This window comes from Pholis gunnellus (assembly GCF_910591455.1).
Source record: "Pholis gunnellus genome assembly, chromosome: 16".
NCBI lineage: Eukaryota > Metazoa > Chordata > Actinopteri > Perciformes > Pholidae > Pholis > Pholis gunnellus.
Genome location: NC_136543.1, coordinates 8,371,016 through 8,390,297, shown reverse-complemented (window position 1 = coordinate 8,390,297; position 19,282 = coordinate 8,371,016). Strand labels below are relative to the sequence as shown.

Below are 19,282 nucleotides of genomic sequence, written 5' to 3'. Positions count from 1 at the left end.
ATGCTAAACTAAGATGTGTTAGCTCAAAGTACGGCCTCCCAGAGGAGCCGGCCTAAAGAGGAGATGCCATGGCGTCAAATCAATGGGAAACAACACATACGCAGTCAAATCTGGTCTGCACAGAAGGCTCGCAATTACAGACCATGAGGATGATTGATTTGTTCAGACCGTAAATGCTTTCTATTTGAAAACGTTGAATTGTATATTGGCCGCCATCCATTCGAGCACACCAATAAACCTTGGTCACTCAAAGAGCACCCTGAGGGGACACCATCCCTTTACTTCCTGCGAGACTCTTGTGTTTTGTTTTTCTGATGCGTTAACTCTGCTGTTGCCAAAGTGACAGTCTTGTTACATTTAAAAACATTCCCGAGGAGGGGCTGTTTGACGATGCATTGTTAAACATCATTGCCACTGACCTTTCCCAGGAAAGGCGGACTTTATGACCCAGTGATACAGTAGATTATCCCCTTGAATACTTAATGGGAGGCGGGAAAATCCCCATGAAAGTTTGTCCGACTTGAGGTTTGTTTTCACCTCTAAAGCTCGGTTTGCTGCCAGAGTTTGAAACAAGTTAGCCAAAGGCTCCTGATATGCATACAGTACATACATATGCTCATTAGGCAGATTTCTCCACTTTTTACGACATGCTGTCAGAGTCATAGCAGATATGTGAAAGCCAGAGTCCACTGTTAAAACACAGAGAGCTCAGGCACTGCTGGTTAGCATAGCTTTAATTTGCCTCATTCTAAAGAGCATGTTCTAGCTTTTTAACTGGATTAATTTAACCAAAGTAAAAATACTTTGCTTTATTATTCCGCTGCTGCTCTTTACAGTAACGAGACACAACTGAAACCCGTTTATAATTCCCCTGTCCGCTGAAGTTGAGTAAATATTTAACAAAGATGAGAGAAACCGAGGAAAAAAACTCCACACACACGACTTCAGAAAGTAACTAATCATTACACAAAATCTTTAACAAGAGCTGTATCCCAGTCAATATTTGCATTCTTAACATGCGTTCAAAGTTTCTTGAGTCACAGTGACATTGGGATGGTACAATAAAAAGGGAAATTATATTTGTACTTCCTCGTATGAGTTCTTTCTGGGTCAGGACTTTTATTTTCCATGTACTAATAAATTCCACTAAAACAAGATAAGAGCTTTTCATCTATGCGACACAAATCAGTTCTATTCCTGAAGTATTTAAATAAAAGTCAGTGAAAAACCAAGCTAGAAAAATAGAACAATGTATTGATTTAATTACAGTCTTCAAAGAAAAACAAATGCATCTATTTTTTAATGTATAAACACTTAACATTGTAGGAAATAGCACAGATTAAATAATTCAACATGATTGAATAGAATTGATATGAGACACAAAACAAGTGTTTAATCTATCAAATCCATCAAATCCATCAAATTCATCAAAACCAGACCGAAGAGTACGAGTGAGCGAGTGAGTGAATGGTGGCTTGTTCACTTGAAGCGAATGATCTCCTGCGTGGCCAGTCGGATGAGCTGGTTGAAGTCAAACTGGATGTACTTCCTCCAGTAGCGTCGGTCCCTGCCGTAGATCTGAGCAGGATAACAAGGACTGCCTGGAACAGAGAAATGAAGCACATATGTGGATCCACAGCTGACAACTTATTGACAATCTATCTATATTTTTTGTTCACTGTCGAGCTCACAATTTATTCATCGATCCTCTAACACCCTCTACAGGTCAAGAGTCCTTTTGTTCATTTTGCCTGAATAGCTTCGGCTTGAGGCGCAGAATTGTTATCGAACAAAGCTCCGTGGTTTATACGCTCTATGAGCAAATCAAAAATGATGCACTGTGCAGTGTTAAACCTGTGATCACCTGACGCACAGACTGTGAGCTTCGTGTGCTCTCACCTATGCCGTGCAGGATTCTAGCAACAGCTCTCCCGGAAAACTTCTCATCACTTCGGTTGGAGAGAAAATTTCTGATGTCCGCTCTGATCTGATTCTCCCAGTCAAACATCTAAAAACAACACACACACACACACACACACACACACACACAAGTAAACCACAACATCCAGAACATTCAAGACAGAAATTCGGCTGCTAACTCCCGATAACCGCTCTGTGCGTTTGACCTTGTATTTGTCGAGCTCCTCGATGTCCACCGGCGCGAGGCCTCGGTCCCGCCTCTTGTCGAAGTACTCGGAGAGATGGTCTTTCAGACGGAGACTGCGACTCTCATCCAGATCTTCGAGACAGGACGCTACGCTCTGGAAGGCAACACTGCAACACAACGCGCACACAAAGTTCCACACGGACACAAGGTAATGTAGACAACAAGCACGCTGACCAATAAGATCTTTTAGCAGTCTGAAAAAGCCTTTCAAAAAGAAAAGAAAAGAGTATTTAATGATACATTTAAGTGAAGGTGTGTACCTTTTGAAGGCCTTGAAGCAGGCGGTCAGCTGGTAGAGCTGCGTTCTCTCTTGGTTCTGCACTCGATTGTGGAGGAAGTGACAGACTCTGTCCATCTCCTCGTCGCCGAGGTCGCCGAAGGAGCGGAAGTGGAAAGATAAGGAGGACAACTCAACGTGGACACCGCTACGTCCGCCGGCTGAAACACAAACATTTGTGAACCACCAGTGAGTGTCTCTAGAGGCAGACAGTTTGAGAAAGACCGGTTCAACTACACCAGTACGATTGACTACAGTGGGACATGAGCTAATTCAATGACTTGCTGTTTTGTTTTTGTGTCTGTGAGGATATTTCCCTTTTGAATTCTGTTGAAAATGACAAAAGAAACACAAAAGACCCTGAAAAACCCAAACCCACACTTTAACACAAAGATGTATTGCTGACGGATTAAAAGAGAGTAAAAGAGTTACCACCGCTCCCCTGCAGCTGTCGGACTCCCCTCTTCACCAGAGGAAGCTGCCATCCCATAGTGTCCGCAACCTCGACAACATCAAACTCCAGCTGATCGAGGGTCTCCACCCGCTCGCCCGCCATCCGCCTTCTGGCCAACACCACAGCAATCGGAGGGCAGCTGTGGAACAGATTGAAATTTGAAATATCCGATGACATCGTTGTTCAACACGTCTACGTATAACTATGTATTTGTTTTACAAACAAACGCACATTTATGTTGACATGCTGTCAGACTATGCATCATTTTCAGTGTCCCATATCGGAGCATCCCACAGACAAAACTGATATTTCATACATTTTAGTGATTTTCTGGAGCTGTCTTGGTCCACCATAGCAGCTGACTTTGCACACAGACAGCGTCGGGTGGAGAAGCTCGACAAAGCGCTGAGGATGCAGCTCCAGATAGCAGAGCAGCGTTTCTACACCTAAAATACACAAAAGGAAGGAAGGAAGAAAGGGAATTTTCCACAGTTAGGTCTTGTTCTACTTATCGACAACTATTTTAGTTTTGAGCTATTCGTTCATGCTCTCGTTTCCACTGACCTTCCTCTGTGATGTCCAGAGCCTCCACAGTTTCTTGGATGGGAATCGCTCGCTCATGCGTGTGACACACTCGCTCTCTGGGCCAATCGCTGCTTTCCTCTTGCTGGTCCCTTAGCCAATCGACAGCTCCTTTTGCCTCCACGTCGCTGTGCTTCGTCGAACCGTCAGCTCCACGTTCAGCAGTCTGCTCTTCATCCTGCTCCTCTTTCTTCTCCTCCTCTTCCTCTGCTTCCTCTCTACCGTCTTGGAGGGGCCGTCCCGCCGCATCGGTGTGTGGCGGCTCCTTGCGGTGAAAACAAGGACACATCGTTCATCACTTTGTCTAAAATTCTGGTTTCTTACTACATATAACTACAAAAAAAACTTCTATTTACTGCATTTTAATGTTTTTTTATTGGGTGAAACAGTGAAGAAAAAGACATAAAAGAGCCTTATCTTTTTGAGTTACCTGTGCAGTAGACGGTACTGGTGTGTCTGTCTGTTCTATGTGCTGCTGAGTGTCGGGGTTCAGGCTGCTCTGCTGATCACACGCATCCATCGTTTCCATCATTTCCATCAGCTCGGAATCTTCAATGTCCTTTACACACAGACAGTTTAGTGTTGTTGTACTATCATGGCCTCTAAGCTTATTGAACAGTATTTAAACCACACACACACATATAGGTGGAGTTACCTGTTCCAGTTCCTGTTGTTTCTGGTGTATCCGTTTACATTTGCATGGAGGGAAAACTTTCTGGGCCAGTTTCTTGACTGTGTAGTAGTCCACTGTGTCCGCATAGATATGACGGCGGAGCTCATGGAGGTCCCCACCCTACAGATACACACACACACACACACATCATTTATACCCCAAAATATACTGTGTACTGTAGGTGACAGCACTAAAGAAGACCACCAGAGAGCCACACCGGAAGAGTATTGAATTATATATAAATACATTTGTACCATGTTTTACTGTTACACTATATACTGTCGGTATAGAAATACTGAGAATGAGCCGACTAAAAGTAGACAGATAAGCACAGTCTCACCTCAGGGTCCAGGAAGAGGTGACAGTGCGCTGGATCTCCGTCTCTTCCTGCCCTCCCAATCTCCTGAACGTAGCTCTCAAAGCTCTGAAAAACAGAAAAATAGTTACCAGCAGTAAGGGAATACTGATGTAGACAGACTTGTGGGCCCTAGTTTTAGTATCTATTTACATTTTTAACAGGTAGAAAACAGGTGCGTATAATTGTTTTTAAATGGAAATTTGAACATCTACCAGAGCGTGAAAATTGGACAAACTCCATCTGCTGATAAAGATTATATGACATGAACGAAAGCCCCAGAACAACTGCCAAATGGACCTTGTGATAAAATGAATTTCTTACATTTTTCATCTATGTTTTATGTTTTCTCTTGTTCACAAAAATGTTATCAAACCGGACACTGTTGTAGATTTAATGTAAAAGTTCCGACACGATTACAAAGTGTGTTTTTGCTTTACATAAATCAAACCTCTACCCACCTTCGGCATGTTATAGTGGATGATACCGCGGACGTCAGATTTATCGAGGCCCATCCCAAACGCCACAGTGGCCACCACTAGTCGGAGCTCCCCGCACATGAAGTTGTTCTGGACACGACGGCGCTCCGACGCCGACAGGCCGGCGTGGTACGACTCCGCCTGCCATTTCAGCGGTTTACGTATCTTCTTCCTTGCTACATGTAGAAACACAGAGCAGTAAGAAAACAGTAGACAGAGACAAAGTAGAAAATATCAGCTGGAGTAAATGCTTTTTGACAGATTCAGACAGCTTTCCGATCAAAGACGGGAGTTATTCCTCCTTTACCCAGATCTTTCTTTCTCTGTCCTATGGGGTTGTGTTGTGTCTGACTGCTGCTGCTGCTGCTGTTGGTCTGTTTGTTTTCCTTCACGAGCACTCCGTTCAGGCAGGTCCTGAGCAGCGCCGACACGCGGGTCGTCTCCTCTCTCCTGGTGCAGTAGACGATGATGGAGTCCAGGCAACCAAAGCGATCGCCCTTCAACAGGGACACCAAAGCCTACAAAGACAAATACGGGAGACAGAGAGAAACATTGAGGAAGCGACGATTGTTTCTAGATGGACAAACCCACTATAATGAAATTTGTGTGAGACACGTGCTACTCATCACACCTGATCTTTTTCTCTATCCATGGACACAGACAGCTGCAGGTTCGGAGGCACTGCTGCAGATCGGACCGCAATGCCGTCTTGATCGGTGATGTCCAGATGCCGTGCGATGTCCAGAGCAGTGGACAGCGTGGCCGTGGCTGTGAGTCCCAGCAAGCACTGCACTCCCAACCGCTCCCTTAGCACCTACAAAACACACATACAATCATGTCGGGTTTTTTTTTAGTAACATTTGCGGCAATCGCTCGCACATACAAGGATGTTTATATGCGTCTTGCTGCTGATAAACCAACACTGGTTTTAGTCATCATCGGGTATGGAAGCAGAAAGGTAAAAACGTGCAGGCACTGCAGAATATCCTGATTTATGAAAACGTATTTTTCTTAATATCTAGTGTTGGTTTAAGACTTTTAAATCAGATTTTTAGAGAGAACTAGTGTCGGTGTGTGGAAAGTCGTGCTTAACTTGGGTTGTTCACATCTCTTCCTAAAATTCTCTTCTCATGTCCAGATGTTGTTTTCCCTCAAATGAAATTGAAACAGTCTAAACTCACCTTACAGAGTCTCAGGTAGCAGGGCCTGAAGTTGTGAGACCACTCTGAGACACAATGAGCTTCGTCTATACAGGCGAAGGCCACAGGGGGGAGCTCCTGAGCCGAGGGCAGACACCCGGAACCCGAACCGCCTCCACCAACCAGAGCCTCTGGAGAGAGGAGCAACACACACACCTCGCCCGACTTCACCTGGAGAAACAAAAGGAAGGACACATTTTAAGCCGAAAATACTGCCAACGCGTAATAATAACACGCGACAGTTTGAGATTTCTCTCTCGAAATCTATAGGCAAATGAATGGGAGAAGAGTTTTGAAAGTTGATAGACGTAAACATGGCTTTTGATTCTAGATTGGGTATCATTTTTTTTTTTTTGAGACACGCAGGAAGATGTTGGGAGTTTAAAACCTACAAATGTACCGTTCCCTCCGACTCTGAAGTCTTGCTGCTCTTGTGTCGGTTACCTTTTCTATCGCAGCTTGTCTCTGTTTCATCGTCATGTTGGAGTGGATACAGGCTGCCTTCAGATTGGCTGGCAGGCCAGACAGCTACACACAAACACACACACAGGACACAGTCACAACAGAATTAGTTCACTGCATCGCTGTTCAAATGAGTCACTTCACGTGAAGTCGTTTTGCTTGTGCGTGTGAGAGAAGGCGACTAACCTGGTCGTCCATCAGTGAGACGAGAGGTGAAATGACCAGAGCGATGCTTTTTGATCTCTTCGCGTACAGGTAGGCTGGGAGCTGATAGCACAACGATTTACCCATCCCTGTTGACAACACTACGAGGGTAGAGAGACCTGGAGGAACAAGTGAGAGAGGCAGACGTGAACACAGGAGATCGTAGATGTACACACGCGCGTTTGTATCTGCGAGTACGGCGCATACCTGACAGGATCCTCATGATGGCTTCCTCTTGTCCTGGTCTGAAGGACTGATAGCCGATGTCTTTCAGAGCTGCGAAAACCTCAGCAGGTGTTTCTAAAAACACACACGTTCCCGCAAAGAAAACGTGACCTTTTAAAGCAAATGTACAGTTTGTCTAATTTTCTTTATTTTGTATTATTATAAGCAACACAATAAGTGTTTACCCTGGACTTTCCCATCATCTCCGACACCATAAAGTGGTTCCACTGGTGGTGGAGGAGCGGGGCGCTCGTAGTCAGGACGGATAACGTTCAGCAACACCTCGTCTTTATGGTTACCGTCCGCCTCCTTCTTCTTCTGTTGGTGCGGCTGCTCCTCTGTGATACTGGGAGACGACACTAAAACACACACGACAATCATACTGAGAAACACAGCTGTGTGAAGTAATAATTGACTATTTTGTTCCCTCAAAATTGTGAGCTGGTTTGCAAAGTCGTATTGATTACTGTAGCTAAAGTGCAAGTTGCATCTAAAAAGGAAAAAGATCTTGTATTTGCATGACAATAAAGTGATCAAAAATGTCATTTTATATCATTTATCTAACAAACAAGACAAACCTGAAAACCTCCATTTTTACATTTTTCATTATTTACAACATGGACCGTCACATGAAAACACTCAAGTTGAGGTGTAACAGTGAGTTCAACAGGCGTACCCAGTGGCTGAGGTTGCAGTGTGCCTGTTGCCCTCGCGACCTCCTCCAGGGTGGGCAGTTCAAACGGCTCCTCCTCGGCGGGCTGGTCCTCGGGAGCGGGAGGGGGAGGAGCTACAAAACAAGATCTGTTCATCAACACCAACAGTCCATCGGCGATATTTACAGTCTGTTGTAAAACAGCTGAATGTACCGTCACGATGTGGTCAGCCCGCTACGTGCATTTAGTGTTCTGATAATGGTATCAGTAGGGTTTAGTGGATAATTGTCAAGACACCATAAAGAATAATATTAATTGAGGAGATGAATTACTGTCCACAGTCCACTTGTATTCGTTTTCTTTGTATTACCCGGTCCCTTGCAGTCCATGGCCCAGTGTCCGGTCCCTCCACACTTGTAGCAGGTGTCCCCCTGTCGAGTGATCCCCCCTCTGAATCCACCGCGCCTTCCTCTGCCAAAAAATCCGCCGCCTCCACCGAAGCGTTCGCCTTTCAGCTGGAACTTCTGCATGTACATCTGACAAACACACAGGCACATCTGTGACCACACATTTCTGGAGCTCTGGATACATTATGAGTCGGGTTTAGAGTTCCTATCTGAATGCACAAATGCATTCATTCTTTAGAAGGACGTTGTAGACAGGTTTTGCATATTTAGTCTTATTTGCAATTTGCATTAAACGTGGCATTACACAACATAAAATGAAGTTTCTTAACCCCGAACACTTCAGAGCATCACTCACTGAGCGAGAAGTCAGGAAGTTCAGTTTTACCCTTAATGTTTTGATTTATGACTTTTCTAAACATTAGGGATTCATCCGAGACACATCGGTGCCACAAACACAAAACAAACCTGTTTCCGTAGACCTGCACCTCTGACGGCGTACCCTTTGACGTGAGACTTCTTCTTCAGATTGATCTTCACAAAGTTGCCCTCTGAGCCTTTCTTGCCGCTGTACAAATGAAGAATCGTTTGTACACGGAACACAAACAGTAGATGTTTTGCAGCAGGACGTGGGTTTTATCCTCACCTGGCTCTGACCGGCTGAGTGTGATACGATCTCCTGGCTCCAAATTCCTCCTCGATTTCTCCTAACAAGTTCTCCTGAGGAACCTTGAGAGGAACAACACGGTCTTTAACTCATTTGCACAGCAGTCACAGTATGTGGAGATGAATGCAAACTAACTAACTAACCTTTTTTGGTTCCGTGGTTTCTTTCTCTTCTTCTGCCGCTCCATCTCCGTCTCCCTTTTTCTTGGCTCTCCTCTTCTTCCCTCCTCCTTGCGCTGGGCTCGGGTTTACATCAGAGCTCTCCTCTTTCTTTTTGCCATTCCGACGCCTCTTCTTCACTCCTCCCTCCTCTGTCGTGTCTCCCTCCGCGTCTCCCTCTCTCTGCCTTTTCCTCCTTCTCGGTTTTGGATCTTTGGATCTGTGACGAGCTTTAATGTCGTCGTCTTCTGGCGTTAACGGTGGCGTCGATCCTCTTTCCCTCTCCTCACCTCCTTTCCTTTTCGCTTTCTCTTCCCCTCCTCCTCTGTTTTTTCCAGTGTGTTCTAGAGAAGATGTGGGTGCACTATCACTGACTGTTTTGTCACTTGTGGTGCTCTTAAACCCTTTGTCTCTTCCCAAGTCTATTGCCTCTGTTCTTTCCCCCTCCGCATCCATTTCTTTTTCCCCTACTCTTTCATTTATTTGTATTTTTCCTACAGTTTCTCCTTCTTTCTCCAGCTCTATCTCCTGGTTGCCTGCTCCAGGCTTCACCTCAGCCCCCATCTCTCCAAACACCTGACACCTCTCGAGCCACTTCCTGTCAACAAAACCCAGTCTGCTGGCAAGAGAGGACTTTCCTCCGATGCCCCTGCCTCCAATTCCTCCTCTGAAACCTCCAACAACCCGAGGGCTTCCTCTCAAGCTCATCAAAGTTCCAACGCCGGCCTCACCAGCACCCTTATGTGGCGTTCCTAAAGGTTCAACAGTTTCTTTTTTGTCTCCTGAAGTTCCTGTCGTTTCATTGGCCCCTCTTGAACTTCCTACACTACGTGGAGAAGATAACAACATGGCAGAAGGTCGGGCTGGAGAGGGAGCTGGATGAGAGACATTTTGATTTTGTGAACTGATAACTTTACTAGTACTACTCTTAATACTAATATTACTACTACTACTACTGGCAGCACTTGCAGGTTCTTCACAAGACTCTCTGACAGGCTCAAATGGTTCACATGGCTCTTCAGGCTCCACTTTCTGGGGGGTCTTTGAAACCAGGGACCCCAGGCCAGTGTTGAATCTTCTGTAAAGAAGGACACCATTACACAAGTATTCTATTCAAACAAAGGTTTTAAATGGTTATCAGGTTTGGAAACTTGAAATGGCAGCAGCACAACTATTGGTAGTGTTAACAAAGAGCATGAAATGCAATTAAATACGGGGAACATAGTTCATGAAGAACATTACAAGACATTATTAGTACAATATTGGGTACTTCATTTTCAGAATTGCAAAAGGTTGCATTAGTTTCATCAAAGTGGCGTCTGTTTAAGAAATGGCAACAGCACTCTAAAGCAAAGCATCTCAGTTTAAACAGTGTCTGTGTTGAAAATAATACAACTCGAGCTGAAACTATTCAAATAACTGATCGAAAAACAATCAACTATCTTAATAATTGATTAAACCTTTCCGTCATTAATGAAGCAAAAAAAGCCAAGAATTCTCCAATATGAAGATTCTTTTGTATTGTTTTAAACTGAATATATTTTGGTTTTGGACTGTTGGTCCTACACGACAAGATATTTGTAGAGGTCATCTTGGACTCTGGGATATATTTAATATACTAAACAACATTGATGTATTAATAAGATGTGGTTACATATCGATCAACAAATAATGCTCGGATGATATGCATCACAATACCTTCTTGCATTTCATTACCGTGGTGTGAAGGGGCTGGATTTGGGGCCACAGGAAGTGATCTTGACCGCGGCAGCAACAACAGGACTGTTTGACCGTCCAGTTTGTTCGTCTTTCAAGGAGTTAAGAGGCACCCGACCGGGAACGACAGATTTCTTCAGTGAGACAGGTCTCTCCTGGAATATCAAAATAAAATAAGGAAATCATTTTTACAGGTCTGAGAAGATGTGGCAGATGTTTGTATGTGCACAGTTCTCTCTCCTACCATAATGTGGTACGGTCAGTGGTTTTTCAAAGTGTGTCTCACCTTACTGAGTGTCGCCAGGTTGTTTTTAAGCTTCATGCCATAGTACTGGGCAGAAGCCATCAGACTGTCTCTATCTTCGGGTGTCAGTCTGGGAGACGATGTAGGCTGTGAACTGCGGTTCAGATGAGCACCCCAACAGCCCGCCTCCTACATAGATCAACAACCAGCAGATCGTCACAGACGTACGAAACAAATTGTCTCACTTGTCTATTACAATGAACACCCAGAGTCCCAAACTACCTTCTGGACTGTGTTGATCCCAGCTGTGGATGTGGCCTGTCCAGCATGCCCGCTGGCTGCATCACTGCTGCTGTTTTCTTTGGCTTGTTTCAAACTGCGGTATTCTTTATACAGCTCTGGGATTGAGACACACCTTGTGTTATGCTGATGTCTCTGAACACATTGTCCATACTAGAGAAACTTCTGATTATTGGTGTTGCAAGTTATGGATGCTACTCACGTCTGGTCTCCTCTGGAGCTTGGTCAATGTCCTCCTGGAAATGAAAGAGCATCTTAATAAACTAACTAACAGCAACACTGTCTGTAGCAGTACGTGCCATGTCCTGTGGACCAACAACGAAACCTCAACAACAATAAAAACAAAACATAAGACATATCACATCATATATAATTACATTCTATATCTATGGGGTTGACATTATGTTGCTGCCTGCTGACTCTCGGCTCACGTTTAGAGTTTACATTACCTTGTTTGGTTTCCTCTGGTGGTCTTTAACAAAGCCCTGCTCAAAGCCTTTCAGCTGAAGCTTCACCTCGTTGTATCGATCCATGGTCACGTTAACAGGGTCGATACCTGTCAGATTTAAATAGCTTTAATGTTAACTGTAATTGATTAACTCACATAATTAGAGGACAGCATCTGTCAGGCCACAGCTAACGTCACAGCAACACGATGGCTCGCTGACGTTGAAAACGCAACATTATTTCTAAGCGTTTTTCTGAATTTAGCAGCGAACGCTTTTTTTATAGTAACCATGAGTTAATTTCGCTTCTTCTTCTCTTATTTAGTTATAGCGACTCAAACGAGGAAAACAAACATAAGTAGAGTTAGTGCGTAACTATCATATTAGAAAACTGCATTAAAGGGCTTTCTTCTGCCGTGTGTGTTATTTACGATTTTTCCCGCGCCGGAAAAATGACAGTCTGTGTTGCCAGGTTTCTTCTTGTATCCCCCATTCTCACAAAACATAGGTTTCTGCTTTTACATGGACTTAATCAAGGTGAAACACTTTATTAGCTATGAGAACACAAAGACAATAGAGATTTTTGTAAATAAAAGTCTGTTTAATAGTTGTGAATCTCTTGAATTTGTAATACATCCGTTTAGGTTTGGTTTATTCAGAAGGTTTGGGATTGAGCCTGTCAGGCACCACTTCCTGCTGGATCCACTAGACTCCGCCTTCTTCTTAAAGGGACAGGGACTCATAATGACCAGTTTGATTACGATGAAATATCATCAGGTCTTTAACATGACTTAATATAATTCTAGTACATTTACTCAAGTACTGTACTTTGGTACAATTTGGAGGTGCTTGTGCTTCACGTGACTATTTCGATTTTCTGCTATTTTATACTTCTACAGCAGTACATCACAGAGGGAATATTGTACTTTTTATTTCACTATATTTATTTGATAACTTTAATTTCTTTGCAGATTTAGATAAATAAAAAAGTATAAATAATTGATATTAATGGTTTAGACAAAATTTCAACTTCAGCCATTGTCTATTTAAAATACATTGTTCTAAAAGTCTTTTAAAAATGTAGTTTGACATACTGTAGTCTCTGCAGTTTTGAGGTTTTGATCTTGAAATTCAAAGACACCGTGTAATGAATATACATTCAAGTTTAAGATGAATGTCCCTGACGTTTTTCTGCTGCTGCTATGTCAATGTGACAAAATATGAAAAATGAAATCAATCACTACATGTAGTTTTTACACCATAGTTATTATTACATTGTGACTGATCGGCACTCCTTTGAGATGTCAAGATCCTTCAACCTATAAGTAGTCTCTGACTATCCAGCACTCCTGTGAGTGTCCATTGCAATGTGCATGACTACCTTATTCATGTGCATTAACTTAATTAACCAAAATGCGTATCCTGTAAGTTTTGTTCAGTTTTCATAAATTAACTCTCAACTAATGTTGGCCTGTACAGAAACATCTGTAGCGCTGTAATCACAGGTCTTTTTGTTGGTCTATTATCAGTGAGGCCTTGAACACATTAAATACTTGCTTAATCACTACTTCACTAGATACAAAATACAGACTAACAGAAAATAAATAATTTTCTAAACCCAATGACATTATGGGTTATTGCAAGCTGTAAGTGATGCAGTGCATCACAGCAACACTAAACTCAATGCATTAATGAAAAAGGACAACAAATAGTAACAAAGAAAAACGTTTATTGTCGGGGGGGATTGGGTATAAAACTGCTGCAAGATAAATCAGAACCGTGATAGTGAGGATGGACATATTTTATATTTGTCATAATGAGACATCACTTCATTTCAGCAGGGAGACCTCGTGGAAGTATGCGCCGAGCATCTTGGTCCCCTGAATGTAGTTGATTCTGAAAGTGGAAAGATAAAACAGTGATGAGCTTAATTAACCGGTGAATACTTGTCTTTATTACAAACATAACAAAAAGGTCCATCGTTAAGATCACTCATGAAGAATTCAAGTTGTTGCATCTCACTTAAATTATAACTTTTGGGTTGAAGAACTTAATTCGGTACTTGATCACTAAATTCAACAGAACAACAAAATGTGGCAGACAGACAGTACTTAACAAGGAAAACGAGGAAGTGACTGTGACGTACCTGTTGAGCTTCTCGTTCTGTGAGTGAGCTCCATCATCAGAGGATCCAAGAGGCAGCAGCATGACGTTACGTCCTGTGGCCTCCTGGAAGGTCAGGGTGACGGGGATGCTTCCACCCTCACGAGTCAGGTCAGGCTCCACACCAAAGACTTTGGCACAGCAAGGAGGAGAACATGGAGAGAATAGTCAATATGACTGGGAAACTAAATCTCTACACCGTTTTTGTCTTTAACCATTAATAGGAATCAGAGATCAGATGACATTATATGAAAATCATCATATGAAACCGAAACTATCAACATAATTAGATAACAGTGGGTCTAAGTAGGAGTATGTGTTTTGAGTGAACTGATCCTTTCACTATATACGTCTCTGTACCTGTCTTCATGGCCTTTCGACCTGCCATGTAGTGTGGGTGGTTGAAGTCAGCGACCCAGGCCTTGGCTCCGTGGCCCATGTTCACATTCAGCTTGTTGGGGCTTCCCAGTTCAGCAAACTTCTTCTGCAGATGATCGATAACCTTGATGGAGAAAAAACAAAAAAACATGAATGACAGCCTAGGTCCAGGCTCGAGTGACTCAAAACAAAACGTCTTTCTTTTTCATGTTGATTCAGCGTCAGTTTCAAAACCCTCATTTGAATATTACCTTCAGAAACTTGGATATATATTGTGTTTTTATCTCCTGTTGGATTACATAATGGGCACAGTTTGAAATGTTTCTATAATGTTCCTGAATGTAAATGTGGCTGTGGAAGCAGTAGAACGGGTGTTACGATATTTCCGGGTCTACCTGCTTCTCCACCACTTCGGGGTCCATGTCGGGGACGAGGCGGATGGAGAACTTGCCGATGACCTTGCGGGGGATCACAGTCTTGGCTCCTGTTTCAGAGAAAGCGCCCTCAATACCGTGAAGAGACAGAGATGGATACCTCCAGCGGTGCATCAGGATTTTCTCCTACAGGACAAAAGGAGAAGAGAACACTTAAAAAGACCACGACTTACCACGCAGTAATGTAATGTCTGTTTGAGTGACGACAGAAATCAATGCCTTGCCTTGGTGTCGTGCAGTAGCTGTCCCACTCCGACGTCTTTGCAGTATTCATGCAAGTCAAACTCTATTTTCTCATACAGCTTTTTCTCGTCATCCGTCACAGCGGCCACGTCATCGCTTATCCCAGGAATCAAAATCTTCCCCTTCCCGTCTAAGAGGGTGCCTGTTTAGAGAGACGCAAGCAAAAGATTTTAAAAAACACAGCTGAAAACGTCAAAGACTCAAAACTAGCTTTACGAGATTGTGGCTCAAATATCAGCATCACTTGCCCATGAGTGCAATCAGGTCGGTCATGGCTTCATGAACAGAGCCACCGAACACCCCTGAGTGCAGGTCCTTGTCGCCGCATTTCACCTTTAAATTAACACAAAAAAAAAACACATGACATTTGTGTTGTGCTGGAAGAGCTGCATCACTATAGAACTAGGTTTGGTTGTTGCTGCAGCTTAAGTGATTACGCTAAGAATTCAATCACCTCAGCGAAGAAGTAGCAGATTCCTCTCAGACCGTAGGTGATGCAGGGTTTGGTCTTGCCGAGCCAATAGTTGTCGGAGATGCAGACGTAGTCCACGTCTTTTAAGAAGGTGTCTTTTCGTGCAAACACCAGTTCATCCAGGCCCTCAGATCCAGACTCCTCCATCCCCTCGAAGCAGAATTTGATGTTGATGGGAAGCTCCTGCAGGAAGTGAGATAAGGGGAGAAAAGATCAGTTTGAACCGGAGTTGAAAGAGCGCACAAAACCATCCGACCCTTTCGTTGAGAAAATAACTTTGATATTGATCATAGAGTAGATCCTGGGATTGTTGACTGAAGCTCCTTACAGCGTGTCGCTGTGATATTTCCCTCAGACAAGCCGTTTCAGAGAGACGTGAACGTTATTCAAAACGACGCGCGCGGTGACGTGACTTGGTTTAATCATTAAGTGACGGCTGGATAAGACGCGAGTACCGATTTCTATCCAGAGACCTTTGACCACCTCTCGTGCTGACGGCTCTCAAAACGATCAACGGGCAATTTGCAGAATCAGCAGAGATACAGAGAGAATGAATTTCTAGACATTTTGGAAAACCACTCCTCATCACAACTCCAAAAGCAATACTGTACAGTAATTCAACAAGATTCTGTATTATTATTATTGTTGCCACAGAAAAACAAATATACGGCTTTGAGCATAACGTAGTCTCTGTGAATGTTCGTGACAGATGGATTTAATGATTCAATTATTATTCCACTCTCCTTCTATAAATGCCAAACAGTGTTCTGATCATAAAACCACATCGGCATATTTCCACATTCCAAGCAACATTCCTGCTGGTTAATTCTGATCCGTTCGGTTGTTTCCCATCACCGTTCAACCGCACCCAATTTGGCAAGTCATGAATAAGAAGAACATAAAACAAACCAGGTTGATGCGACACCATCATCAATGATACCGGCTGTCTTGTGACAGAGGTCTGGTCCTTGTTGAACAATGGTTGTTCTCAGGAGATGTGGCTGCGTCAGTGCCACAAGGAGGACCTCGGCCTCGCTGGTTTGATTTCTTGAAGCACGACGTATTACTGTCAACTGGACAATGCAGTTGTGGTTTTGTCAACTCTAACCCTGGGAACTATTTGTTGTCCCTAAAATCAATATGTGCCCACTGAGTCAGAATATGGTTTATTACCAAGTAGCTTTTCACTTTTGGTGCACACAATAAACTTGTTAAGAGGAAATAAAAGGGTAAAGAAAGATTCCATAAGTGAGAGAAGAAAACGGTGGTGGGAACTTCACCTGCTGGAGCTTCTGGTGGGCCTCAATGCAGTTAAACCAGGCCAACACTGGACCCTTGTCATCAGTCGAGCCTCTTCCGTAGAGCTTACCTGCAAAGAGAAAACTGTGTTTTAGTTTAAAGTCTTGGCTCTTTATTTTATTGTAGTTATTATGTTTTTATTTGTAGAAAAAAAAAAAAAAAAAGCTTATGAATTTACGTTGTCTAGGCAAAGTTATACATGTAACGCAATAAGAAAAACATTATTAATGTATTCTCTTATTCCAAGTTACTTGCTAGTAGTACCAGCAAAGTTTAGGAACCCTTTCACACAATGAACAGTGCGAGTTAAAGTCTAGCAACTACACAACTGGATAGTAAATCATGACATAAGCAAGAAAGATCAGAGCTGAGCAGACAGGAAGGAGACGAGAGGAAGTGGATGTGGGACTTTCTGTCAGCTGACTTTCACCAGAAGGCACACGAGACCTTTTGGGTTTTGGAATTATTAGCACTAAAAAAAGAATAAAGTAAAAAGGTTAAAAAAAAAAAAGATCTGACCTTCAGAGATAACATTTGCATCATTGTATAGGCTTTAAAGATGCTAAGTAACAGCTGCCGAGTCAGACGATGACTAAACATCTATCATCTTGTATTACATTTATGAGATAAAATGTTTCACTTGAGCCATTTAGGCTTCCGTGAAGCTGAATGTCTTCTTGTTAAACACACCTGCACTTGCTCAACTAGACCTGTGAGGTTTGCAGATAAGACAAGATTAAGAGCGCGACGCTACTGGGCTGGACTTTGGTAAAGTGCTGCAAACTGTGACATGATCAAAAGTACAAAGCTGATAAAAGCTCAAAGAGCATTTAAACAAGACGTCACATTTAAGTAATGACGAGTAAAAAACGACCTCTCTGCTCTCCAAAGAAAGAGTTTCATGTAATAGTTGTGTGCAGAGCTTTCGATATCTTCCCAGATACTAAATGGCCAGTTTCATTTGATTCTGCAGCTCCGTCACGGCTCAGTTAAACTCGGTTTTCCTTTAACTGTCCTCTTTGTTTCTGTCTCCGCAGGACAAGTTGGTCATTTATTTCAGTGCAAAGTGACACCATATTGTTGCCACGCTGGAAAAAGAAGGTTATGTAATCCTCACATCAAACATCGATCTCATAAAGTCAACCTCTTCGCGTCTCGTCTTACATGCCAAAACAGCATTCCGTTCTGCTGCAATAACTTGCAATAGATCCCTTTTGTTTCTTACTGACAAAACTTTCCGTGTCATATTGAAACAGAAACAAAACACTTCTTGCTCTCACCGTCTTTCTCCACCAGAGTGAACGGCTCTGTGTCCCAGCCATCGTCAATGCTAGCCGGCTGGACATCCAGGTGGCCGTAGATACACACGGTCTTCTTGCCCGGGTCCGACCCCAAACTCCCCAGGACGATAGGCGGCAGAGGGATCTCCTCTCCAGAGGGAAGCTGCACGCACAAACAAAAACAGCCGACATTTTTAGTACAGGTTCAAGGATTGCTAGTGATGAAGTCCAAACATTAACAGTGCAACAGCACACACCTTCTGTGTGCCGATGTCCACCATCTCCACTGTTCCCCCCAGCTTCTCGATGTCCTTGGCGGCCATCTCCATCATCTTCTTGATCTCCCCGCGCTTCTCTGGCCAAGCAGACACACTCGGGACTGCGACCCAGTCTGCAAGACGCTGGGGACACCGAGCAAGATTCACATACAAGTTAATGCTGTCTGGATAAACATGGGCAAAGGTTTGAAACGTTTGAGGCTCACGTTTGGTTTAAAGCTCCATTTAAAACTATGAAGTGGAGCCGGAGCGAATGTGTCTTAGCACTGTGATCACGTGAAGACAGACATTTGACTGTAACAGCAAGAGGTCGTACAACACTTCCCTCAGGATGAGCTTACCTGCACGTACAGATCCTGGTGTTCGTCCACATACTTGAAAAGTGCTTTGAGATGAGCCATCTTGTCCGGCGACAGGAGCTGAGGGTTCACAAGGCAGAGCGGAGTGAGAGTCAACCTTCAGCCCTTTGCTGTCTTATGAGAGGAAGAAAATAAAACAAAACCACGCCCTGCTGCAAACCTGCTGAGCAATGCACTATGTGTACCCCCTTCAGTCATGCATGCAGAGTCAGAAGAGCAAGTTTCAGATCAGGAAGTTGAGTTGGTGACAGTTTTGAAACTTTTTGTCACAGCTGCTACTTCATGCATCTTCTCGTTTTTATTAACAGAAAAGCAGGCACGTGGTAGAAAGTTGCAAAAAGGTCCCATTACAGCAGAAGGGTCACTTGGAAGAATGTGCATGAAAACCTCATTATAACTACTCAAACGCTAACGGGCTAAATGCTCTGTTCATTTCTGAATCGCACAGAGATGCATTAAGTCCACTCGGTCAGTTATGAGAACTCACTTCGCGTTTATTCACGGACAGCTGATGTGCACACGTGTCTCTTCTCACCTGACAGACACTTCCTGTGTTTCCTAATGACGTTGACACGCGGCTGTAACGTTGGAACTTGCTAATATTTTCTTCCACGCACGAAATAACAAGAGGGCGGTGAGCCTTCCTCACATCAGTGGACGTCAGTAGTGGCTGTTTGATTGTTTTCAAGGCGCAAAGGATTGTGGGTCAGC

The 19,282-nt window shown here is 43.5% G+C and overlaps 2 protein-coding genes across 3 annotated transcripts; both read right to left on the bottom strand.

Annotated features, from left to right (window-relative positions):
- Positions 1-1,242: 1,242 nt before the first annotated feature.
- Positions 1,243-11,974, bottom strand: recql4 (RecQ helicase-like 4). Its single transcript, XM_079175495.1, has 28 exons — positions 11,669-11,974; positions 11,422-11,455; positions 11,202-11,317; positions 10,962-11,108; positions 10,676-10,830; positions 8,945-10,037; positions 8,781-8,863; positions 8,603-8,702; positions 8,101-8,266; positions 7,754-7,864; positions 7,263-7,436; positions 7,060-7,152; positions 6,835-6,971; positions 6,631-6,714; positions 6,169-6,357; positions 5,619-5,801; positions 5,295-5,505; positions 4,970-5,163; positions 4,494-4,577; positions 4,136-4,273; positions 3,911-4,039; positions 3,463-3,745; positions 3,215-3,344; positions 2,877-3,037; positions 2,428-2,605; positions 2,127-2,274; positions 1,900-2,008; positions 1,243-1,601 (listed from the first exon to the last, which is right to left on the bottom strand). The coding sequence occupies exons 1-28, from the start codon at positions 11,750-11,752 to the stop codon at positions 1,480-1,482; spliced, it is 4,836 nt and encodes a 1,611-aa protein (XP_079031621.1). The 5' UTR covers positions 11,753-11,974; the 3' UTR covers positions 1,243-1,479.
- A 1,400-nt stretch (positions 11,975-13,374) lies between these two features.
- Positions 13,375-19,226, bottom strand: cndp2 (carnosine dipeptidase 2). 2 transcript variants are annotated; one of them, XM_079176604.1, is made up of 12 exons: positions 19,107-19,226; positions 18,554-18,631; positions 18,192-18,335; positions 17,935-18,097; positions 16,636-16,724; positions 15,338-15,538; positions 15,132-15,216; positions 14,865-15,025; positions 14,602-14,766; positions 14,189-14,330; positions 13,812-13,959; positions 13,375-13,561 (listed from the first exon to the last, which is right to left on the bottom strand). In XM_079176604.1, exons 2-12 carry the CDS (start codon positions 18,611-18,613, stop codon positions 13,495-13,497), a joined length of 1,425 nt encoding a protein of 474 aa, XP_079032730.1. In that variant the 5' UTR covers positions 18,614-18,631; positions 19,107-19,226; the 3' UTR covers positions 13,375-13,494. The 2 variants fall into 2 exon arrangements, with proteins under 2 accessions (XP_079032730.1, XP_079032729.1); XM_079176603.1 differs by having other exon boundaries at positions 19,059-19,184.
- Between the last annotated feature and the right edge of the window lie 56 nt (positions 19,227-19,282).